Consider the following 25628-nt stretch of genomic DNA (forward strand, 5'->3'; position numbering starts at 1 on the left):
AAAGTGACTTGGATGGCTGAACAAAAATGGGTTTCATTTCTTCCACGCCCACAGCATGTCAGCTTGATAAAGTGCTGATAGGTGGAAGAAGGGTCAGATTGCCTTTGGACAAAGGTTGGTTGGTGAAAGTCTAAGCTATATTAGTCCCAAATAAAAAAAGGAGGACTGTAAGTTTCACTGGTAAACTGATACTCAAAATGGTAGAAGTGCTGGCTTTTGAGTGTAATTCAAGGATTCTTCAGTCTATTTTTAAGTCACAGGTAAAGAAAGCCATGGTATGATTATCATTCTGCTTGCCTGTTTCAGTAAGATGCAGCTTGTGGCAGTAAAGTTTTACACATGCTAAGCATAGGCATTACTAGTCACTTAATCAGAAATGGGCAGTGGTAGAGTATTTGATCCAGCTTTCAGAAGAGTGTTAGCCATGTGGGCAGAAGGCTCCATTGGCTCCAAAAGCATGGTGGGCATAGGCTGGTGTGGTGCACCTTCATCCCTGCTGGCCATTCATACTGCCTGCCTGCCTGCAGTGAAACCAGACACAATCTACCTGAAGAAGGCATGTAGCATCTGCACTGGCTCTCTACCTAAGAGATAGTACTGAAATTAGACAAGGTCTCTTCCCATACAATGGAAAGCTACACAACCTTTCTTAACATGCATCTAAGAAGTTGCCTGCTCCCAAGATACATCTTGCTACTGACAGAGAAACTGGTCTGCATGGGCAAATGCTCTGAAAAGCCTACCAGCAGGCTATAAGGAAAAATAACTATAGCCGCTGCCTTCCTGTTCATCTAACTATCATCTGCAGCTCCATTTTATCAGTAGAATGTTGTGTGTCCTCTTTCTCTCGCTGCCCATTTTATAGGCTCTTGTGCATTGCTAAGAATTTTGGTGCCACCAGCATTGTTTGTAATTCTCAGTGTGAGCCAAAAGGGTGCCAACTGGGGAGGTGAGTACAAAATGGTGAGGCGGTTCACTTAAACCTGACTCCTTTTCTAGTAAGTCTAGTAGGATTTGCCTTATTAGTATTTAACATGTGGGAATGATGCAGTTGGGAATTGCTGTTGGCAATAAACTTGCCGGTAATCCCTTCCCCTGGGGAATCCTAAAATTAGCTCTGAAATGGAAGGAAATGTGCATCAAGCTGTTTTGTGCACCCAAAAAACTCCTACCCTGATGTATGCATTTTTCAAAACTGCAGGGGGTGTATTTTGCCTCTCTGCTGTGCTGCACAGGCAGCATTAACTGGTAGCAGATTCCCTCCACTCCTGAATTGTGAAGAATGTGTTCTAAGCCTGAGGGGGTTTCTCGTGGCTCCAGTAAACAATTTAAGCCATGCAGAAAGCAATTTGCTTTTGTATTATTGCAAGCTTGACAAGGCAGCCTGTGACAGAATTCAAAGTACTAGAAATAGATGTTGCCAGAGGAGCATAATCACAGTGCTGCTGAGAGCAGATGCCCTCTTGCTGATTATATTTCAGTGACATAAGCACCATCTATTAAGCATTCTGTCCCCCTGTTTGCTGTAGGTTACCTGTGGTTACAAACACTTATTTGACACTGACAAACAGAACTCTTTGGTTATACACATACTACTTACCCAGTGGGATAACATCAGGTTAATCAAGCTTGCTTGCTCTGTTGCCAGAAAGGCCAGTGTTCTTCATGCATTAGCCTTGCACTGCTAAGTTTCTCACTGCTGGCTTTAAACATAATTAAAACTTGGCTGGCACCAGTCTTAACCATAATAGAAGTGAGTCGGGATTCACAGCTAAGCAGGATTTGAAACAAGCATCTCAAGCCTGATTAGCAGTAACTGTTAACTCTATGCCATCATAAATTTTAACTATGTGTAAGGCTGATGGAAGGAAGTTGCACCAGAGGGGAGCACACCAGCTATGGGGATGAGGAGCATTTTCTGTGCATTAGACCCATTCTATTTGTTGCTATTTTAAGCCCTGTACAATCCTGCTTAGATAAGTCACACACATATTAGGAAGCAAAATCACAGGTGATCATAAATGGCTAATAGTTTGAAGGAAGAGGGAAAGCTACTGAGTAGTGCAAGCAATAGATTTCCATGCCCAGTTAATATAGCTTGGGTGTGTGACTTGCACCTCTGCAGGTTTAAACCATGTTGAAACCTGTACTGAATGCCAACTTTATCAAATCAATAAAATCAAATTGGAGAGTGCCTGCATTCTCTTTCTTCCCAGAATGCCATATAGGTTCTTTGAATCTTCAGAGTACTGTAGTGCTCAGATCTCCATGACTATCAGTCAGCATAGTTAAACAGGACATTTTTGCCACTGGCATATACCCACACTACATAAAGCCAAAAGGCAAAAAACTTAAATTTAAAAGTATGTTCCACCGATTTCAGTGGAAGTTGTTTTCAAATGAACGTGCCTAATAGCCCAAATTATGATTTACTCATGCTAATATGCTGTGCCTCTCATCTCAGAAGGGCAGAACCAGAAAAGTAGACAAATGGTTGCCAACAAACTTTATGGTTCACCCTTTGAAGACGCAGAATCCTCTGCCCACCCTAGCTGATGATGGCCACTGAAGAGAATTCCTCTCTTTCCATGGTTATTTTGGCTCTTCGGCAGTCTAGTTAATGGCCTGCTTGTGATCAGATCTCCTAACACCAGAACTAAATACTTTTGCAGTTTGCCTGTTATCAGCTTGTATTAGATTTCAAGTCAACTCAAAGTTAGTTTTTAACTGTACCTGGCAGAAATTGCTGCAATATATTACTTATAGAATAACGGATAATTAAACAAAGGCTTTAATGACTTACATTGTTTCCATTGGGATTTTAGCAGCATAAATACAACTGTCCCCACTTCTTCTGATAGGGCAGAGTAACTGGAAAGCCCAAAGGATATGATGATATCCAGACAGTTCCATAATTGTTACCATGTTTCTAATCTTGACATAAACAAAAGCAACCAGTGCCCAGGTTCTTGTTCAAACACATCTACTAATAAATTGTTCCCATTCTCTGGGTGTACATGTCTGTCTACTCCTAATTTCAAACCCTGCACAGATACTGTGTTTTGTTGTGGTTGTAAATCTAAACCAACAAAGTAGATGTTTTAGCAGCTTCCAGACAATGTTGTTTCCGTGCCTGAGTGTATGAAATTACTGCAGTGACTCCAGCAGCATGTGAAAGCTCAGCCAGTGCACCAGAACTATGGACTGTATAAAATACAAATAATTCATTGGCCTTCACTCTTATTAAAGGGGGGAAGGGAAGCGATGGTCAGAAGGCAGTTTATGATGAGGCTCTTCTGCTAGAGCTGACTGGCTTCCTCCTCCCTGTAATGTTGCCATCAGAAAATTAACTTCAGTTTTAATTTTGAGAATCAGTTTAATACACTCTGTAGTTTCAAATGGGAATGTTTTTACTGGACTGTCCCACATCAGGCTGCAGGATAGAATACTCCTGTATTTTTATATTCCTTGTTTTGCTACCTCAAGCAAGCAGAAAACTCTTTATCAGAGGTGTGAATGATTCATATTTTTAAATACAGAGATGATCCTACTGACTGAGGCTATTCACTGACCCATTTCACATGTCATGACACAAAGTTGCGGGATATTTTACCCACAGTTTGCAGGGATCTGAGCCACTTCCGGTTTGTATAAACAATCTAGAAACACCTTTTTGTAGGTTGTTGGTCCAACAAATGAACCCAGCCAGTATAAACAACCCAGAGTTCACCTACACTTCATTGTTAGGCTAACTTCGGGTTGTTCAACCTATAAGCAATCCGGAGTACCCAGGTTTGGACTTCATTCTAACACCCTACAAATGGGGAGTCATAGTTCATTAGCGCAAACTGAAAACAGCTCATACACAGTGCATGGCCTGGACAATCATGGATTGGCTAATTGATCTACAACTTGTTTTTGTGACGGAAGAACTGACCCTACGTCTATCAAGGTAATTTGTGTCAGAAAAAACAGTCCTTCTGGTTCATCATCCCTATAATCTCTAAATGCATCCGATGCAACTGAGAAATTTTTCCCCATGCTTCCATAGGGAAAGAGTAGAAAGGTTACTTTTAAAAGCCTGAATATTTTTTTAAAGGCAAGATATTTAAGTGTGTAGTACTGTTGTATAGCATTATTTAGCTTTTCGTTTTTAGTTATTCTCCATCCCCCTGTACATGCATTGTTAACAAACTTTCAGTGGACAGTAGTCTTAAGTTACAAAATGTCACATTTATTACAGGAGGGCCCAACATTTGTTCTGACAGCTGTAACTATGCAATGTCAGGTGGGAGCAACTGAAACATTAAGAATACTTAATTAAAATGGAATTGCATAATATGTACACTCTGAAAGACTCCACACTCAACAAAGGCCATTTTTTACAAGCATATTTACAATAAAACTATAATTTGTCATAATGTACTGATAAAAAATCCAGTTACACAAGGTTTCTTTGCTACCTTGTGAACTGCCAAATTAAGTACGTATTACCATGTGTACAGTTCTCTACAGAGTGTTGTGAAAATTGGCGGATTGTCACCTATGAAACCACAGTCAACTGGAAGGAAAAAAACTACTAACAACTGTGTTAGTTATCTCCCCTGTATTCCTTGTTACAACATTTTGCACATGTCTTGACTGTTTACTAAAAGCATTAAAGTCCACTTGGAAGCTTATTATAAGGTAGGCATGATTTCATACCCACTTTTATATTTAATGAAACCAATGTGCTCACATGAGAAAAGATATAACAGAAAACTCTTTCTTACGTGTTACAGATGCAAGGAATACCCTGAACGTTTCCTCCCATTGTATATAGAGGTCACATTAAACCAAAAGCCACTTTTAAGTCTCTCATCTTCATATCATTCTTTAGTCTTCAAGCAACAGCTCCAGTTCTTCTATGGGGACCCGGACTCTCAATTCTTTCTCAGTCATAAGGTCAAGTGTCTCATGCAGTTCATTTGGAAAATATTCTATGGCATCCATATATAGCACCTAGGAATGCATTAAAATGAAAGCTATCAGCTCACCATTCTTCTGGAAAAGCAAGTAAAAACTAGTCTTCATCTGATAAAAGAGCATTTTCATAGCCCTTGTGGTTGTCAAACATACATGTACAAGGGGTGGGGGAGAAACTAGTATGGCCTGGTTAAAAAATAGCACCTATCAAGGCATCTATGGAGGAAGCCAACTGGGATGCTAACTCATCCTTCCCCAAACCTGTTACACCTCATATGCTCTGGAATTCAACTCCCATCAACAGCTATGCGGACTTGGCCAAGGGTGTAATCCCCTGCTGAAGTAGGAAATACACTACTTTCCATGCCTCCCAATAGGTAGCCATCTAGACAGCTGCACTGAGAAGTTTTCAAGTCATCTTTTTTACCCTCTGCTTCCCTGCACCGCCCCACACACAAAAAAAGAAATTTTTTAAAACCTACTTTTGCCCAAGGACAGTTTTGAAGTGCTCTATAAAACATCGCTTTACTTTTTTCTTTCTCTCCCAAGGAAACCTGAAAAGACAATATTTGCATTTTGAACACATGAGGTCTTTTTAAGGCAAAATTCTATGTACACAAAATGTTATTTTTATTTAAAACTGAAGATCCCAATTGAAATTCTGGGAGACCTCATTAAGGAGCTCATTCTAAAGAAGAGTTTATTAATATTACATGATGCAGGAGTCCCTGTCTTAGGTGAACTGTCAGGTCCTTTGTTTTCTGAATCATTGTTTATATGTACAAGAGAGACAGCATAAAATTTTCAGGAGACAATCTACAACTCACTACTCTGAAAATGCTGCCTCTCCAAAGGCAATAAAATATTTTGTACTATGTGGAAGCAAGAACATTTACCAGCCACTCTTTTGGTAAAAAGGGTTACATACAGGTTCCTTAATCTTCCAAACATTAAAATCCATGCTGAACAGCATGCAGCCATAACTGTCAAGCACTTCTGAACCCCACTGATTTTATAAGAGCATACCTTTACCAGTGTATTTAACTCTCTCACTGAAATTACTGAAAATTAGAACTATTCTATATTTCTTTGGATTGAGCGCTACTGCTCATGTTGACAAAAAGAGGCAAGATGCTGAGCTAAGTACGTATTTAAAAATAATTAGATCCCTTAAAATAATTAGTTCCACAAGAATGAACAGTGATATTAGAGAGAGGAGGAAGAGGGTCAAAATCTACCTTCCAGTCCAGCTGCTCCTTCTGAATACTGACCAGCACTATTGCCAGTATTTTAACTGAAGCTACAGGCATAGGGGTTGCTGTCCATACACATCCTTTGGCTCAAACAGGACTTTTGTCTGCATATTCTTTCTGCCATTTCTCACCATTCAGTATCCTTTGCTTCCAGTAAGTTAAAGGGAGCATAAGCAAGAATGGCCAAGGGGCTGAATGGTGCCAGTGCTGATCACAGGCTATGGCAGACCACAATATCAAAGAACCATAGAATAGTAGAATTGGAATGGTCCAGAGGGCCACTGGCTCAAACCCACTGCTCAGTGCAGGACACCAAATTAAACCATCTGTCTCCGATGGCTGCCTCTTAAATGCCTCCAGTGTGGGAGAGCCCACAACCGCCCTAGGTCATGGGTTCCATTGTTGTACTGCTCTAACAGTCAGGAGAATTTTCCTGATATCTAGCCAGAATCTGGTTTCCTGTAACTTGAGCCCACTATTCCATGTCCTGGGATAATCAAGGCGAAATCCTGTCCTTCCATTTTGTGACAGCCTTTCAAGTACTTGAAGAGTGCTATCATATCACTTCAGTCTTCTCTTCTTGAGGTTAAACATGCCCAGTTCTCTCAATCTTTTCTCATAGGGCTTTGTTTCCAGTCCCTGAATCATCCTTCTTGCCCTCCTCTGAACTCTTTCCAGCATGTCTGCATCTTTCTTAAACTGTGGTGCCCAAAAGTGGACACAGTACTCCAGATGAGGCCTCACCAGAGCTGAGTAAAGGGGTGCTAATACTTCACAGGATTTGGAAATGATACTTTTATTAATGCAGCCTAAAATAGCATTTGCCCTTTTTGCAGCCACATCACATTGTTGACTCAGCTTGTGATCAACAATTCTACGATACTTCTCCCTTGCAGTATTGTGGAGTCAAGTATTCCCCATCTTGTAACAATGCATTTGATTTCTTTTTCCTTGGCGCAAAATTTGGCATTTGTCCCTAATGAATTTCATTCTGTTGTGTCCAGCCCTGGACTCCAACCTGTCAAGGTCACTTTGAATTTTGCTTCTGTATTTCAGGGTATTAGCTATTCCACCCAATTTTGTCTTCTGCAAATATGATAATTGTTTCCTGGGGTTCCTCATCCAAGTCAGAGCACTGGGTCCAGAACTGAACCCTGTTGTGCTCCACTTGTTACCTCTTCCCGGTGTGAGAAGGTGCCATTGATGAGCACTCTTTATTTTATTATTGTTTCAATTTATATGCCACTACATTCGCCCACACTTGGGCTGTTGGAGTGGCTTACAGAACATTTTTTAAAATGACATTTTAAAATCTATAAAATGGAACCTTAACATTAAAACTCAAAAATATAAAAAAATCAAATACAACAAATTAAAAATCATTACATAAAACACTTAAATAAACATTTTAAAATTATGATAGAACTGTAAGACAAGACTAGAGCCAAGTTAAAATCATGTGTTGACACTAAAATCAAGTTTTAAAATAGCCAGATAAAAGATATTTATCTGGTGCCAAAATAACAATGATGATGCCAGGCACAGCCCTCTGGGGGCGCTGTTCCAGAAATGGGTGAGAAGGCCCTTCTTCTAGCCATCATCTCCTCACCTCTCTGGGAGATGGCTCCTTGAGAAGGACACTCTTTGGCTTGTTTTTACGTTGGTTTTTTCAAACAGATATTAAAGTTAACGTTAAGCATGGTTCATTGATTTGGATAACATGAGAGACTGTCATGAAGCAAAAATGGAAACTAAGCACTTCCAAGCTCCTCCATGCAGTCACAGTGAAGGAAAAGGAAGTGGGGGGAAACACAACCCCAAGATCTCTCACCATAAAGGAGATATGTAGCCTCCACAGCAAGGGGCAATGAGCTCCGCTCTCAGTCTCAACTGCATGCTCAAATAAAGCTTTGATTCGATTTGTTAACCCCGTTTCAGGGATTGTTGCATACACGTCTCCAGTAGCAACCCTGAAATGCAGAAAATCCCAAACACAAAAAATCATAAGAGAACCAACACCCTCTTGGTGATCGGGAGCAGGAATTGCACTGGCACACCTTCCCAAGAAAAGGCAGTGAATGCAATAATGATTGCAAATCTTGAGAACAGATGCAACAATGGAAAGTATTTTTGTCAGTATTTTAAAAGGACGGTCTGTTATATTTGTGACAAGGTTCTCTGATGCAGCAAGCTTCCAGAACTTACAGCTTACAAAAAACACCCAAACGAAAAAGGCTCCATAGTAACGATTTTAGCAGACAGACTGAAGTCAGAAAGAGACCACCTTTCTAGTAGTGATAACAAAGAGCTTTACATTTGTAAAACATGTGCACAAGGGACCAGTTAACATATCTGAAGATAACGATCCCTTTCTCAGTTTTGGATTTCCTCAGGAAATGTGGGTGATTTGTGCATCATGATTTCTGAATGTGCGCAAATGCTTGATTTTATCTCCGCTGGGTTGGACATATGGAGTTGCTTATACTGAATCAGACCACAAATCCCCCCATCCTTGTTTCGTTGTCTCCTCTGGCTGACAGCTGCACTCCAGAGTTTCAGACAGAGGCATCTTTCCAATCAGCTGCCTCTTGACTATTTCACTGGAGGTGCCATAGACTGACCCTAAGAGCATATGCATTCAAGGCATGTGCTCTGCCATGGAATAATCCTAATAAAAAGAACTGCCAGTATCAGAATGCCTTTCTACACAGTGTCTCTCCCCCAACTCCGCATTTTGTTCTTTCTACAACCATGGGTGGTACATTATGTTGAAGGAATGACTGGGTCAACGTAATCCAACACTTTACTCAGCAAATCATACACTGGATCATGTCACACAACATAACCTACAGACAAGGTTGAGTGTGGGTTGTTGTGTTGTATGAACCCAGCCATTTAACAAATTATGGTTTGTTAACCACAAACAATTCATAATTTCAAGCCAACAACAAACTGATTTCTCTTTACGGGGTGGTTCCTGGTCAACACCCCATAATTTGTTAGCATGGCTAGATTTCAATAACCCCTTCCAGTTTGAATAATGTGCCATATCCAACCCATATTCAATCCTGAGTGTGGTTGCAAAATGCCCAACCCATATTCAAGGCTAACAAGACTTTATGCCGCTGATGTAAATGGATATCATGTTAAGCTTGGAGAAGAAACAGTGCAGTTCAGTGGCTTCAGGGTTGGGTTTTGACATGAGAAATGTGTTCAAATCTCCACTCCGCCATGGGACTCATTGTGCAGCCTTGAGCAACTATGAGGATAAAATGCTGGCATGACCTCCTTGGAGGAGTGGCAGGATCCAAATGGAATAAATATGTAAATTTTACTCATGTCACAATCAACTGACAGCAACTTGTATGCGGATGATATTACCTCTGGACAGTTTCGACCAGCTTTTTCCTCATTTGCTCTGTTTGGAGTGCGAACAGCCAGGGCTCCAGGGATTTTGTTTTTCTTGTGACCCCATCAAAAAACCGCCGTGTTCTGCTTGCATTGTGAGACTTGCTTTGGATCTGGATGTAGACTCTCCAAAGGGACTGGTTGCTAGGATACATCCTCAATGCCTCCGACAATGTTTCACGAAGGGGATTCAAAGGATATATGGCTTTTTTGGTGTGATAATGGAGCAAACTTGCATGCATCAGTGTAATGGCTTCAAGAGCTGTAGTAACATTCCGATTGCTGAGCCTTTCTCCAAGATTTTCATCTTTCAGCTTTCCGGAAACCTGCCTATATATTGACACTGCAGAGTCAATCCCAAGGGTGAGGTACTGGAAAAGGGAGTAGCAACCAACTAAACCAACAAGGTGGCTGCAACCACTTATCTGTCCTTGATCAGAGGTGGTGCCTTCATTTAAGTAATTCTGAAGAAGATGTTCATAGGTCTTCCGAGCCTTCAAGACACTCACCGCTAACACTTGTCCATTGTAGGGCACATAAGGCCCCTGCTCTGTCAGCCTAGTCAAGATATGAACAGCACGTGACTCAAGAGTTCGCTCTGAACTTCCTAGCAACTCTGCTTCCAGTTCAGCATAAAGGAGGCTGAGATGACAGAACTGCGGATATCTGATCCCAGCACTTCCTGCCATGCTCAGAGACATATCAAAAACTTTTCTAGCATCTTCTATGTTGCCAAGCAGCCACTCCAGATAGGCATAGAGTTGCCAAAGGGAAACATCATTTCTGTTGTCAGGTGCCTTCAGAAGATTCTTGGCCAATTTTTTACTTTTCTTGCCTTGCCATTTTAGTTTCCTTTTGTTCCCTGTTTTCAAACACTGAACAACCTGCAAGTTAGCAAAAATAAATGTTTATTAATAATAATTACATACCACGTAATATAACAAAAGCCCTGTTAATGTTGCCAATTTCTGTGCATTGCCAAAGTAGCAATAGATGGTGTCCCTCATATATGACAACCACCAGAACAGAATAACAGCATCGGAGGGAAGAAAGAGCCCCACTCTCTCAGCACCATGGACTTACCCAAACAAGGAGACTCTCTTGTTCTCTCATACAAGAGACCTACCTGCCCAAGATTTGAGGTCTTCCTTGAAGGCCCTGCCTAAGTAAGGTAGGTGGAGACTGGGAAAAGGGGTTCATTGTGGTGCTCCGAGTATGAAATGGTGTCCCCAGGGACAGCATAGTCACAAAGTTTTGCATCATACCTACGCTCTGTAGTTCATGCACACAACTCTCCACTCCAACCACCCTCTGAATGTTCAGGATTTCAGCTCTCATTAGGCAGCTTGGAGTTGTAGTCCAAATCCTCAGGGGAGCCGTCATGCTGGGGCATGTCCCCTACTCCTTCTCCCCATTCAAACATGCGCCTACAGCCCACTGCTACATATATGCACAGCACACCCACAACCATGTCTGTATAAAGGGTGTAAGCTATGGCAGGAGCTATACCTGGCATTTATTCCAGAACACGCCACCATCCGCATCAGTGTAGGTGATTCCATCCATCAAGCCCCACAGAAGAATAACAGGTTGTAGTCACGAGAACTACAGTACTTCCCTGATGTCCCCAGGTTCTAGGGAAATGCTGACCCATCCCCACCAGTATTTTTGCCTGCAGGGAGCATCTTCATCCTCTCAACTCAGAGGAAGTAAAGGATTTATCACTTTAGTGCTTTCTGCAACACAGAAAAGGGCTGCAGTGGGAACAGTGGGAATGGAAAAGGATCCCCGGTGTGTGCTGTACACAGTGTGTACAGATCCCTGGCGTGTACCCATCCCGAGCAGCTTTTCTCCTCCTTCTAATGAAAGTTGAACAAGCAAGCGAGCTCCAGTGAGGGAAGTGTGTGTACACATTCTGAAAGAGGTGGGGGACCTCTTTCAACCCAAGGGATGAATTCCATTTTGGAGAAGGTCTTGAGGGTCAGAACCACAAATACACATGGCAGTACAGTTTACCTAAAGCTCTTGCATCCAGTAACTAAGCCTTAGGAGAGGCATTCCCACCTTTGAGAAATGGCAGAAAGCCTGGCTGGGAGCCAGGGGAAGTGGCATGGCCTTTTGGGATACCACAGAGAGCTGGACTGGGACACCCAGAGCTCCAGATTTGGCTCCCAGGCATGAGGTTCTGCACCTGCTGTATGGCTTGGCTTGGAAGGGCATAATTTGGAAGGGCTGCTGTGAAAGTAACTTTTCCATCAGTCCTCATGATGTCTATGAACTCCTCAGCTAATCCAGGCAACTCCATGTCAAATGTCTGGGGGACTGGGTGAGATTATAAACAAATACATAGATGTGTTATATGTATGTTTGCTATATGTAATAGACTATGGAGCAGTTTTTGAAAATTACCTTAGAGATTTCATACTGAAGCCAAAAGATGGATAGATTAGATTTCTCTTTCCCTGAAAACAGAGACAGCATCATATGGAAGAAATTCTGTATAAACTCCTCCCCTTCCTTAGGGTGGCCCACATGCCTCTGTTGTTGGACCATTGAGTCCATACGCCCAATGCTACTGACTCCAGAAACTGGCAAATCAAAAGAAGTAAGAGGTCCTTGGGTGTGTAGCCCATTGTCAAATATGTTGTTCTCATCCATTGCTATGTAGAGGAAGGAAGGAAGGAAGTGGCATCCACACGGAACTCCTAAGAATTGCAAAAATGAGCAGAGCAGTTGAAACTGAAGATCTGGACTGGAAATTTGTATTAATGATGGACCAAGGTCATCAAATAGGACCTACAAAACACACAAAGTACAAGTATGTATGAATATAAAGAATGTTCACCCAAAAAAGAAGAAAAACTAGAACCCTAGAATTTGCTCAAGTCGTAGAATTCAGTAAAAACATGAGGAATAAGTTAAGCTGGAACACGCCCAGAAACTTGAATTAACATTTTAATTGTGGTGAAATCATCAGGTACTATCATTTATTTATTTGAAGTTTTTCTATCCTGTTCTATTACCAAAAATATCTCAGGATAGTCCTAAAAGAAAAAGCAACAACATCACCTCCTCTATAAAAACTAAATTAAAATAGCAATTAAACCTTAAATTGTTGGGAAAATAAAAAGGTTTTGGCCTCCCGCCAAAAAGAATGAAGTGTTGGCACCAGGCACACCTCTCTGAGGAGCATGTCCCATAACCGGGGCACCACCACAAAGAAGGCCCTTCTCCAGGTAGTCACTCCTCTGATCTCCTTCAAAGAGGGCTCCCAAAGAAGGGCCTCTGATCCAGATATTAGGGAGTGGTCAGGCACATAGGGAAGGTGACACTCCTCCTCCAAATCCTAGGCCATTTAGGGCTTTATAGGTCATCATCAACTGCTTAAATCAGGTTTAACCATTATCCATTAATATCCATGTCACTTAGAGTACAAGAGGTCAAGTCCCTCTCTCAAGAAGGTGACAATCCAAAGTTTAATTCAAGCGAAATAACAGAGGAAGGAAAATAAATAATTCCAGGACAAAACAGGGAAGCAGTATGTGATTGCTTCCGGTCCATGTGCACATGCTTAGGCTGAACTGTGGGAGATAAGAACTGGAGTTGTGCTGAAGACTTCACATACTCAAGCAGAGTTTCAAGAGAGGATTTAAAGGAAGTAAGAGCAGTGACATTGTGCAGGCGTTTCAACAAGCAACTCCAAACAAACGGGGCTACAGGGGGAAAAGGCCAGAGCCTCCTGAAGGAGCAGGAAACCTTTAGATGGTGGAAAGTGGTGCAGTTGCAGTCACAAAGTTCATGGACAGAGACTTATCAGGCGGTATGAATGGAAAGGTAAAGGCAAAGCCACAGTAGGCAAAGGAATTAATTCAAAGAGCCAGTATTACTCAAATATTCGGATTCAAATGGGGAAGCCAGTATTTTATAGATTAACCAAACCAAATCACAGCATTACAAATCAATGCTGTAATGAATCAAATGAGCCCTTTCAGTCATGCGGAACATCAGTGAACTCTTCAGGGTTAATTAATGCTCTTTTTAAAAATTAAAAATGCAGCATTATTAAATATTTGCTGGTTTGTGTAAAATACAATACTTCTTTGGTAAAATGCGTTTACTAATTTAAAGCCTGCCCCTTGCTCCTCGAAACCAGGATACTGATGGTTTAAACAGGATTCAATAGTTTGGATTTGTTATACCCTAAAAAAGATGAGATACATGATGCGATACTGATATAAAATGACAAAGCTGTAAGCACATATGCCTAATTCTAACCATCTTTCTAACTCAAAGGAGGATTGCAAAGGGAAGTAAAAATCCAAAGCAGGCAGTATGTAGAATGTAGACATGGCAGTGTGACACACTGACCCAGTTCATACAACACTCTTCACACAGCACTGTTACAAACTGTTGGCTGAGGGTTGTTCAAACCTTATGTAACTCATGATGACCAACCTTAAATCACACAGCAATTCTGATCACCTCAGGCATATTCAAAATTTTACCCAACATCAGTGGTTAAACAACCCAAAGTGACCCCAGTAGGTCCTGTGAACCCAACCATTTCATCATAAATATTATGTAAGGAAGGCAACAGACATGTATCATTCTTTTCTGCTTCACATGTGAGCTGACCAACAATCATACACCATTCCCTTAAAGATACATCTTAAGACCCTGATAGGTCTGCCAAACCATCAAGAAACAAGTCCAGAAGCAGAACTTAGTCTTATCTCATCACACCAACCTGTCTTTCTGGATCTTCACAATCTTCCAAGGTCTGTTTTTTGGTTTTGTCTGGCCGCCAGGGTAACCAGTGTCTTTCTTCACGGGAACGTTCAATATGAAGCCAATTTTGCCACTTGGGTAGAGATTTATCCTTTATTTCCTCTTCATTTTCTTCTACATCTTCGTCATCATCTATCCAAAAGCCAAAACATACCAACAGGTTTTCAAAATTTGCTGCCCTGTTCCAAAACACTGGAATTTGATGTATACAAGATATCAAAGGACTGCCATTAATACAAAAGCCAAATGCAGGCATTTAATAAAAGGGAAGTCAGATCGGAGAGGTGCATTCACAACCTGTGGGCACACCTCTCAGTGTTCAAAGAGAAGATCTAAAGAAGAGTCTACTGACATCTAAGTGAATACAAGGAAGAACCCCTTCACACTTCCCTGCTCATTGTGGGAAGTCAAAGACTGAGGAATTAGGAATGCTCAGGAATGCTTGTGTGTGCCCATACCTTTAGGTCTCTTAGGAATTACTGAGACTTGGCAGGATGAGACTCATGACTGGAATATGGCTACACCTTTAAGGGTACACCTTGTCCAAAATGAACAGGCCCAAAAGCGAAAGTGAAGGATAGTTATATGCATGGAATGTACACACTTGAGTGAAAATTCCTAGTTCTTGGGATGGAAACCCTGTTGAAAGCATTTGGGTAAAGAAAGAGGGAGAAAGAATCAAGAGCAGTATGACTGAAATAATTTACCTTTTTTTTTTTTTTTTTGGCTAGAGTTACTAGTTTGGTAGGCCATGGGAATGCTGTGGAGTACAATATCTTGATTTCAACAATGCATTTAACAAGGTTTCCCATGATATATATGTCCAGTGGCCATCGTGGCTTGATTTCACAGAAGATGCACTCTGTGCATCAGGATACTAGGTTGAGATAGGCTGCCCTATAGGGATGGCCAAACTGAGGCTCTGAGCCGCATGCGGCTCTTTGAGTCTCTTTGGCGGCTTGCTGTTTGTTCCTGTGGGTGCCTACAGACACTTGCTTGCCACTCACCACCCACTGCTTGCAGCTCTCAAACATCTGAAATTTACCTGTGTGGTTTTTCCATTGGGCAAGTTTGGTCACCCCCTTGCTCTAGTTCAAGGAGAGCACTTAAACATATAGATTAATAATGCCAGGGACAAAAAACAGAATTAACGTTTTGGCCAGCAAATTACGGGTTATTTCTACAAGTTGTAGGCTAACTGTAGGTTGTTTAAATCATGGTTAACCTATAACAGGGTCCCAAGTCTTTCTGAACTGCTGGAAAATTTGGGAATCTGAGAAACTGTTTTAGACACCACCACAAACTGCCTAATTAGCAGATCTCCAATTTGGCATCTACGGATCTCAGGTTGCAACTTATTCAGCAAAATTTTTGTTTCTTCCTTTTGTGTGGATACCACACCATCTCTGTTATCTAATTTAGCTATTTGTTTGTGATGCAATACAGTTAATGCTTCTTTTAAACATATGTTTTAACAATGCCCTAGAGATGCTTCTTTTTGGAAGGAGGTATTATAGAGATAAATTCTGTATTGAAATAGACTTTAATATTCTCTAATATACATATACTTTTACATTATTTAGCAGCTTCATGGAATGTAACAAACGGGAAATGGGTTCCCTGTACCCTTTTGACAACCAAAAGTGAAAGGACAAACACTTACTTCCTATAATGCAATGCAATGAGGACCTTACAACACTTCCAGAATATGAATAGGTGGCATACAGACACCAACTTCAGATGGATAATTATTTGATTTTTGGTCCACTTTTATTGAAGTTTATGTGTAAGTGCTAGAAAGTTGTATGGACTACATATGAATCCTTGAATGTGCATCAAAAATTGAAATTTAAAAACAATCTAGTGTTTGAAGGCCCCACACTGAGGATCTGTTTGTCAGTACCACTAGAAATGGCCACAGGTGCCGTGGCACCCACAGGTGTCACACTGGGGACTCCTGATCTACAGAGTCCAGGTTGGATGTTGAACAGCCTGTAAGGTTACAGGACATGCCCTTTATGCACCATGGCAAACTGTGGATTACTTAACCCACAATCAGCTATCATTACCTGCAAACTGGGTCATAGATTATAATGTATTACATGTATGCTTTCCCCATCCAAAACCAGAAACTGAATCTGAAGAGATTTACCAGGTGGATTGATGATGACCCAGCCACCTTTTTCTTGCTGATGCATCCAGGCCTTCCAGCCTCTTGCCCCTTTTTCTCCAATCCGAGGCTCACCACTATCCCAGAATGGTTCAAAGAATTCCACCTATAGTTGGGAGTGAAAAATGCACATTCTTCAGTATTATGTACAACAGGTAAGAGAGATGTTGGATGCAACTCGCCATTGGCTGAAGAATTTGGTAAAAATACTTAAATAAGCATGCTTTAAAATTATACATTTGATTGGTGTGGCCAAAGTCCAAGAAACAGCATCATCATCTAATGGCCAGATGTAACACTAAGTTGGGTTCAAGTTGTTTGAATAAGCAGTAGCAAGTGGTAGATTTAACCTTACCCTGCTTCCCCTCTAGCTTAAATTGCCACAGTTTGTTGGTACATCATAACCTGGAATTCTGGTTAGTTTAACCAAGCCAACATTGTGAACTATTACTCGAATCTGGTTTGTTTCAATAAAACACAGCTTGGATTAACCTCTGCCATAATGACGAACTACAGTTAAACACTGAAAGCAGATACTTCCAATTTTTCCCTCATAGCTCAAGTGGATAGTGTGCATACCTGAGACTCATTCACTTAATGCTAACTTACGATGCCTCCGTTCTTCAGTGTTATTAACAAATACTTCACATGAAAGGGACACTGCATTCTGAGACATAAACAGCAGTAATAACAGCAAATCATGTTATGTACACTTCAGCTCTTGTTGAAAAGAAAATACCAGTAGGTTTAAGTTAAGGATGGAACCAATACTCTCATGCACCCATGTGCATCTCTATATGTGTGAAAAACACAAGGGGTGGGGGAGATTATCTGTAAAATTATTTAGTCTATAGCACATAAACAGAAAATGCAAATGTAGATTTTTCACTCTATGTGTTACATGCATGCTAAACATCAGGCTCAATTGAGTCTTTAATAAGGGAAACTAGTAATGAAATGGTAGGGATGAATATAGTTAAAAATACGCATCCCTGTGACATTTCCTTTTTTGGTCTCCATTTCACTGCTGTAACTTGGAGATGAAAATACTACGAATATATTTTAAATTTAGCCTTGTTGGAATTCAAACTATAAATAACAATGCAGCCCTAATATGCACAAAAGATTATTGCTCCAAGCAGAATTCAATTATTATGCTATTTATTGCTAAGTAAAGCCTCTACTTTCTGTGTTTACGAGGTGCTGATAAGGACTCTGGAACAGCTTCTTATAAACATGAGGCAACACCATTCACTGTGGGCCTTCCAGGCTGAATGAAAGCTTACTGAGCCACAAGCAACTAATGACTGTTGCACAGTAAACATCTTTGCATGCAGGTAGTTACTCTGGATAAAAAGCTCTGAATTCTTTTCAACCTCTAACTTGTTGACATTGTCAGGGGGTGAACCAGAGATTGTGGAAAGCCAAAAGGCTGATAATCTCCTACAAAATCAATTGTTTACTATGCTCATCATCCATCTGATGGTAAGTGATCATGTGATACATAAAAGGCAAAAGAAAACAAGCATTTATCTCTGGGGACTGAAAGTCATATTGACCCCATAAATGCCCCACACAAAAAGGCTAAAGCCAAAACAGGCCACAATTGCTTGTTCATATTGAACAGAATACAGCTTCTGCATCAATGATCTCTTCTGAACTGTGAACTAGAAGGGTAACGGAAAGCTGCATGAAACTCTCAAGCTTCGCACTGGGACAAGGAAGGAACTCTGGCAGTCAAGTGCCATGCTCTCCCTGTGCCCTGATCCATGTGACCATCCACAAAGCAATGCCACAGCCACATGCCCTGATCCACATGACGACCTAGGCAAAAATGAGACTGCCACGGCTGCCAGTCCCTGTATTCACTAACCGACTGCAATTTGTGTTGCCAAAAGAATGGGACATGGCTGAAGTGAATGTTACAGCTCTAGTGGCAATAGTATATTGCTCAATCTCTTTTTTGCACTTCAAAATTAGCTTCTTAACCATAGTTAAACAGTACGTGTGTAACAAGTCTGAACCCTAAAAAGCAGGCCTGAGTCTCCAGCTCCTTAAAATACTTGCTTCATTTGATATCCAGGTTTAGTTGCTTACAATATTACAACAGAGCTTTAGTCTGCATTCTCCTGAGTCAACTTTCACAGAACTAAGGAGTTTCCTTTTCTGAAATTAAGCTGGCACAAGGAACACGCCACCTGCACATCTGCTGCCTTGAACTTTCCTCATCAGCCTTATCAGCCATTCCTTTTGAAGGCATAAGGCAGTAAGGAACCTATGCTTTGATATTAGCATAGGACGGAACCGTGGCAATCCAGGAATATTCCTTACTAGCTCCCTGTACTTCATTATTTCTAAGCACCCGTATAAACACTATTATCAAAACTACTCTTGTAACTGTATCTTTTAATGTACAGAATGCTGTATACATGTGCTAAATACAGTAAGCTTGTAATCTAATTAAAAACTAGCCACTTTCTTTGTGCTTTGGTTCAGGCTGTTTTTGATGGGGTTTCTGCTGACTCTATCTGAACCCAACTGACTGGAATCCCACCTTGCAGGACTCCCCCCTGCATGGTGGAAGTAGCTTGCTGCTTAAATGTTATGGAAGTCCAGCTAGCTTATTTGATATTATTGCAATAATAATATCCCTCTTAGTAAAAATAATAAAAATACAGCATGATCACTGGTACTGAGACAAAGGTTAGCCAGGATTCCCTCACAGGGTTTGAAAACAGCTTCCACCCCTATTTTCCAATGCTGATTAAGAACAACAACAAATTAACATCAGTGTAATGTTCAGTTGCAGTTAAGGGGCAGGGGAAATGGCACTGCAGAAAAAGACTAGTGAAAAGGATTAAGAACTTCTGCACCTTCTCCTTACCTGAAACTGAACAAGAATACAGCTGCATTCAGATCATCACAGTTTGGAGGACTGCAAGAAAACCTCTGCTCACTTTCTACTTTGCTTCCCCTCGTCTCTCCTTACATGTTAATTGAATTCCTGGTTTAATCAATCCAGGAGGTAATTGTGTGAAACAGAATGACACATATTTAACTATGGCTGAGCAAACAGGAAAGTATTCAAATCATGAAAATGCATCCTATGGAGGATCAACACAGAAGGATGCAAAAGAAACGTTTGGGTCAGCAGGTAGAAGCCCAGATGGCTGAGCAACTTCCTCCTTCAAGTCAGCTTCCTTCAAGTCAACTTTCTCTTGTCTTCTGATAGCTGTTTCCCTGCTTCTTCATGTTATGCCTCAATGTTATGCCGCCATGTTATGCCTCAATTTTCATGAACAAAACATCAAAACAAACAAAAATAAACCCCAAGCAGATTACAGCAACTGGCTGTTGTGGTGTAGCAGCCTGGACTGAAAACCAGGAAGTCCCAAGCTTGAACCTCTGCTCCACCCTGAAGTCACAAGCTGTTCTCTCTTCAGCTTCAGTACCACAATCTGCAACATGGAGATAATACAAATGACTTACCTTTTTCTGCAAAGATTACAATTAGATAATGGGCATGAAAGACTCTGAAAGTTCCACACACTTTATTTCTTATTACAATTATGCATTGTACCAGTAGTATAGATCATGTTCATTTACATAATTTGTAAAATGTGTTCAATTTACAGATGCAGAGATTTCTTTTTCTTTTTTATTTTGCCTAGAGATTCAGGTGGAAAAGAGAGGACTAGAGAGAATAGCAAAGACAGGAGGAGAGAGAGAGAACCAAGGCATGCAGATTAAAAGATTAAAAGGATGGGGGCTGAGGGGGCAGAAAATCAGAACACCAGTTCTTACCTGTCCCCTTGTTGACAGATCTTTTACACTATCTGGTTTGAAAAAGGTAAAGTCAATCATGGCCTGGAACAAAGATATTGCTTTCTCTGAATGGCCTGCCTGCCTAAGGAAATGGCAGTGCTGAAGAAAGATGGCTGAAAAGAAAGAGACAACACTTTATTCAAGGGATGCCAGAGATTTAGATTCAAAATCCCTTTTGCCATTTGCTGTGGAATGACTTTTATTCAACCATAAAATTACACTAAAATAAGCACATTAAAAAAGAAACTTCATTCAATATATTGGGAAGGGGAAGGTTAGCTGAATGTTTAACTGATAATTATCTGGCTTCTATCAAACCAATTAAATTTAAAGGAATGTGCATGCTACCAGAATCTTAAAGGAGATAACTGCAACACCAGGCAATATCCAATGCAAACTATGCCCCCCAAATCTAATGCCAAATAACCACTTTTCCTCTTTGCTTAGCAAGGCTTAATGATACTATGGTAACATTGGTTCACATTCATTAGCACTTGTGCTGTTGAATGCCGTCCATTGAATTATAACTTGCAAGCACCTAGAGGCAGCTCTTAAGAACCTGCATGCTGGACTAAGTGGCCACAACAAGTGCTCATGAGGAAGATACTGAGAGTTGTCCAGGAGCTGGATGTGCAAAGAGAAGAATGTGGCAGGTTTATCGTCCATGCATTTCAGAAAGCATTTTGTGACCTTAAAAGCACAGATGCTACTCATCTGACATATTAGCAAGTACACAACCAGTAGGGAATACTGAGCTAAAGATTAAGGAATCACTAGTCTTGTGTGAAGGGGTAGGATAAATGAAATCTTAGGAACAGAAGTAGATGCCTCATATTGAATCAGGCTGCCAGTCCATCTGCCCTGCTGTTGGCATCAAGGCAGGTGCCCTACCCCTGAGCTGCAGCCACAGGCTGCTGCAGTCCATGCTCTGGAGTACTAGGGCTATCTGGAGAAGTGGAGAACCCAGCTCAGCAAAGAAGATGAAAAAACGTCAAGTCCATCCAATCTCTACAGTGATCTGCTTTGGCAGACTGTCATAGTGGAAAGCAATACAAGCGATGAGCACTAGGGGGCAGAAGACTTCAGCATATTGCTAATGAAAGATGGCCCCTGAACTCATTAGGGAACTGGAAATTTGAAATAGATACAGGTACTTTACAAAAGTATAATTTTCTTAATAAGCAAATGAGACATTGACAGGTGAAACTGAGCCCATGTTTCAAAGCATCATTAAAAAGGAGCATTCATAAATCTTCAAAACAACAATATTTCCATCACAAGCATTATGGTTATAGCCACATCAGAACTAGCTGGCACCTGTTTTTCCCAACAATGCACTGTTTAAGTGCCACTGCAACAGAATCCTAAAAGGAAATAAAATACACCGAGCAAGGGCTTCACTAGAGACCGTGAAGGATCTTCAAACAGCAGCTCACCCCTCCTGCTTCCAACTCCATTCACTGTTACTGAAAGTAGCTTCACCAGCCTTCCCCAGTTTAGTGCCACTCCTGGCTGAAAACGATGGAATTGCAGCCCAACACCTCTGGAGAGCACCAAGCTGGGAAAGGCTTATGTAGATGGTTCTTGGACTTGCAACAGGTTAGTGTAGATATTCTTGCAAGTGTTCATACTTACTTCTGAACAGACATGCAAAGCCTTGGCCTGGGATGCCATTTGAAAGTGCTGCTGAATGTTTCAGTCCTGCTTACTTCTGAGTAGACATGCTGATCTCATTCTACTCACTTCTGAATAGGCTTAGAATCAAAGAGTCAAACTTGGCCCTATCCACTCTGCCTTTGACCACATCCACAGATGCAATGCCAACCCCCCCCCACACACACACACCTTTTCTAAACTGGAATTTGGACCTCGGAGATTCCCCCTCCCCATCCTGAATTCTTTCCATGCATAATTAAAATCTTCCCATAATTAAAACATCCTTGTCAAGCCCTTACTCTAGCCACATCAGGCTTTCCATGGTTTTATATCAGCTTTCCTTTGGAAGAGAGCCGTTTGTCATCATGCCCCATGCTGGGGTGGAAAATTTACTTTAAACAACACAGAAATGCACATCACAAAGGAACACTGATGTATCAAAGGAGAGGGAGACAGGAATGACCTTTAATAGACAGAAAAGATTAGAGACTGCGCTCTCACCTAGCACGGCTTCCTCTGTGCCTGGCAGAGCTGGATGTGACACCATACTGCCATCCTGTACCGCCGACAAAGTGCTCAGGCATTTTCCATAAAGACTGTGAACTTTGGAAACAACAAAAGTGCTGAACTGACTCTGGCAGAACAAGAGATATTTTTGCCACAGTGTCGGGTTGTTTGGATGCAAGAAAACCAGTTTCTGCCATTCTTTGATCACAGCTGATGGTTCCCAAAACTCTGTGCAAAGCTTTAGCCTAGCCAGTTTAAGGTCAACATCATTTAGGTTACTTTCAATGGCTCTCTCCAAAATAGCCAGCTTCTTCTCCAAGACTAGCTTTAGTGACTTCTTTCTTGTTTCCTGTTCACCTTTGTCAATTGTGTAACAGCTAGGACCTTTCATGAGTTCATCCTTAAAAACAAGTAGAAAAAATGATAAAACATAATTTTTTTCAAGGGTTGGGGTAATTTTTAATCACCTGAAAGGTTCAGGGCTCTGTTCAACTACTAACTATTACAAATGGACTAATTTTAAGTAATGGTTGAAAGGACTGGCACCCAAGACACATGCAAAGGCCTCTTTAATTCCTTCTCTCCCATCCTAGCAGCAGTAAAAGATTTGTAAGAGTTTTTCTGCTGTGTAAGCCAGCTGCTAGTGAAATACTCTCATGTTACTGTTCAGATTGCACAAGCACATATGAATCCAAGCAGAGGCTCCCAAACTGTGGCCCATAAGGACCAACCAGGATATCCACTGAAAGGATGCAGAACAATTAAGAATACCAATACATGGTCCTACCCCTGGTTTATCTTTTTCTAATGGAGGCGATCAAGGCCATTTTATCCAGGGCGAAGTTATTGAAGAGATTAATACAGTCCTGGATCAGACCCTGTGGTTTTCAGTGAAGGTAGTTTCTTGAGATGGATCCTAAACAATGTGCTGTTCACACTGGTGAGGAGTTAGCGCCCTTGGCTGGAATAGTACGAGTCGCTTGAATAGAAGAAAGGAGCCAAGATACATCAGAAGATTAAACGGGAAACTCCTGGGGGTTAGGACTGAGCTGAGGTGCGCTGGTCACCTCATCTCTCAACTACAAGAATTGACAAAAATGTTCCAGGGATGGGAATTGGTGGCTTCATGGGCTCTAGCCTGTTAAATTCTCCATAACCAGATCTTTCAAGGAGAAGAAAATATTCTGGAGGAAAGCATACATTTGTATGAAATGTAGCAAAAAAGCTTTAAAACTGGCTCCACTGCTCCAAAAACATTAGTTTTTTTAGCCATCATCTTAAAACATTAGACTGCAACTTCAATTATTAACATATACGTACCTGAAAGGAAACGAAATCCATCCATGCTTTGACATCCCTGGGATTCTCTCTGACCTTCCTGTTGTACTCTTCTACTCTGGCCAGCAGGCGGGCATTCCCACTGTCAGAGCTCTCTTGGGGTTCCTGCTCCTTTACTGAATCATGCTCAGGAGGACCCTTTCCTTGTAGCCACAATGTGGTTTGTGGATCATAAATTCCAAGGGGATTTACCCAGCTGCTAGGAGGAGGACCATCATCTGGGTCCTGCTGCAAAATTGGTATCCAAGTGGTTAAGTCAGATGGAGAGCACTGACTTTTACAACTGATGGGAATGCCATCCATGTTCAAGAGCTTCCGGCCGCCTTTTGTGAAGTAGCGTTCAGGACGCTTCTGGGATGGTCTTTTCTCTGTTGAACTTTCCCAGATTATATGTTGCTTCTTTAGATCAATGCCAAGACAGAAGTTACTTCTCCTCTTATATCTTTAAAAGTAATAGTTAAAACAGAGTATTTCCAAGGCAGTAGGGAAAGAGAAGGAGAATAAGCATTTTTCAGCCAAATCCCAGATCACAGTATCATCCTTAAATTAAGACCTTAAAAAGCAGTTTTAGCACCTTTCCATGAAGCACATAAAGTAGCTGCAGCAAATGCTTACTTCTCAACCACTAAACATGCAGCACAATCCTTGTATTCAGTAAATCCCATTCAGCTCAATGCAACTTACTCTCAAGGATGAATATATAGGAATACAGCCTCAAACCTGGACCTGAGATCACATTATTGTATTTTGCAGTAACTAGCTCCTCGCCTTTTTTAAATGGCTTATCTGAGCTCTAACATCTAGAATTATATGTGAACAGACTGGGGCTTGAGAATGAAAAAAATCAACATAAGAGTGTTGTGAGGATTAAAATTAAATCTGTTATAAAGTAAGAGTTTATTTCAAAGATCCTCAAACAAAAAATATTGTAAAAGGGTGCTGCAGCAATCAGTGGGCTGATCTGGCTTGTCAATGATTTGTTTCATTTGTAACAACAATCAACCAGTTGTTAGGGCTGTGCAGAAGTGAGTATTGCAAGGAAGTATACCTGTTACGTGTGAACCAAGTCCTTGAGTAGGGTCCCCAAGCTGCAAGGTGGAGATGCACCCTGAACAACTAAGTCTCCAGCTATATCCGGAGATAGATTAACTAGAGCTTCTCCCTGCAGTCCTCCCCTGGTCCTGTTATGAGCCTGGTTACTTGCCTGCTATAACAAGCAGGAATTCAGCTATGCTGCACAGCAGATTTGAGAGGGGGATACAGTAGAAATTGAAAGAAGAAGCTGCAGGTTCCTGGCAGCATTCCATGGCATCATGAAATTTCCAGGTACAGAGAAGCTCTCTGAGTAACAGCTCAATAAAGAAAGCACATATCTGCAATTATGAATGGTATATTACTAACTGCTGTACACAGAGACTAGGAAGGTAGACTAAGATGAGCTCACTGAACTTCATATTGCTAGAATCATCAGGTGTAATTCCAGAAGACTTGTTGACTCAGCAACTGTGGGAACTTCAGGAATTAAAATGGGACTCAGGTGGTGAACAGCGAACACAGCTCACTGGGTGCAATTAGGACATTTGGGAGCAAATTGCCTTCCACATGTCAGCTGGACTCAAAGCACCATTGAGGTACACATTATAAATTATGAGATTCTCAGGAGAGCATACTGTGTGCAAGAGAAGTGGCCAATTAAAAACCACCTTTATTTTAATGGT

General features: G+C 41.2%; 1 protein-coding gene across 2 annotated transcripts in view; it reads right to left on the reverse strand.

The window, feature by feature from the left end:
* Window positions 1-4213: 4213 nt before the first annotated feature.
* The window catches only part of NRDE2 (NRDE-2, necessary for RNA interference, domain containing), a 33342-nt gene continuing 11927 nt past the window's right edge, over window positions 4214-25628 (reverse strand). For both annotated transcript variants that reach the window (XM_044435972.1, XM_044435971.1), the window contains exons 5-14: window positions 23893-24352; window positions 22567-22972; window positions 20389-20522; window positions 16567-16690; window positions 14374-14546; window positions 12036-12422; window positions 9600-10510; window positions 8050-8188; window positions 5448-5519; window positions 4214-5001 (exon numbers count right to left, since the gene is read on the reverse strand). In XM_044435972.1, the coding sequence (XP_044291907.1) occupies window positions 4876-5001; window positions 5448-5519; window positions 8050-8188; window positions 9600-10510; window positions 12036-12422; window positions 14374-14546; window positions 16567-16690; window positions 20389-20522; window positions 22567-22972; window positions 23893-24352 (2932 nt within the window). In that variant the 3' untranslated portion in view covers window positions 4214-4875. The remainder of the gene's footprint in view (window positions 5002-5447; window positions 5520-8049; window positions 8189-9599; window positions 10511-12035; window positions 12423-14373; window positions 14547-16566; window positions 16691-20388; window positions 20523-22566; window positions 22973-23892; window positions 24353-25628) is intronic.

The sequence above is a fragment of the Varanus komodoensis genome, unplaced genomic scaffold (assembly GCF_004798865.1).
Source record: "Varanus komodoensis strain SLA01 unplaced genomic scaffold, ASM479886v1 scaffold3, whole genome shotgun sequence".
Taxonomy (NCBI): Eukaryota; Metazoa; Chordata; class Lepidosauria; order Squamata; family Varanidae; genus Varanus; species Varanus komodoensis.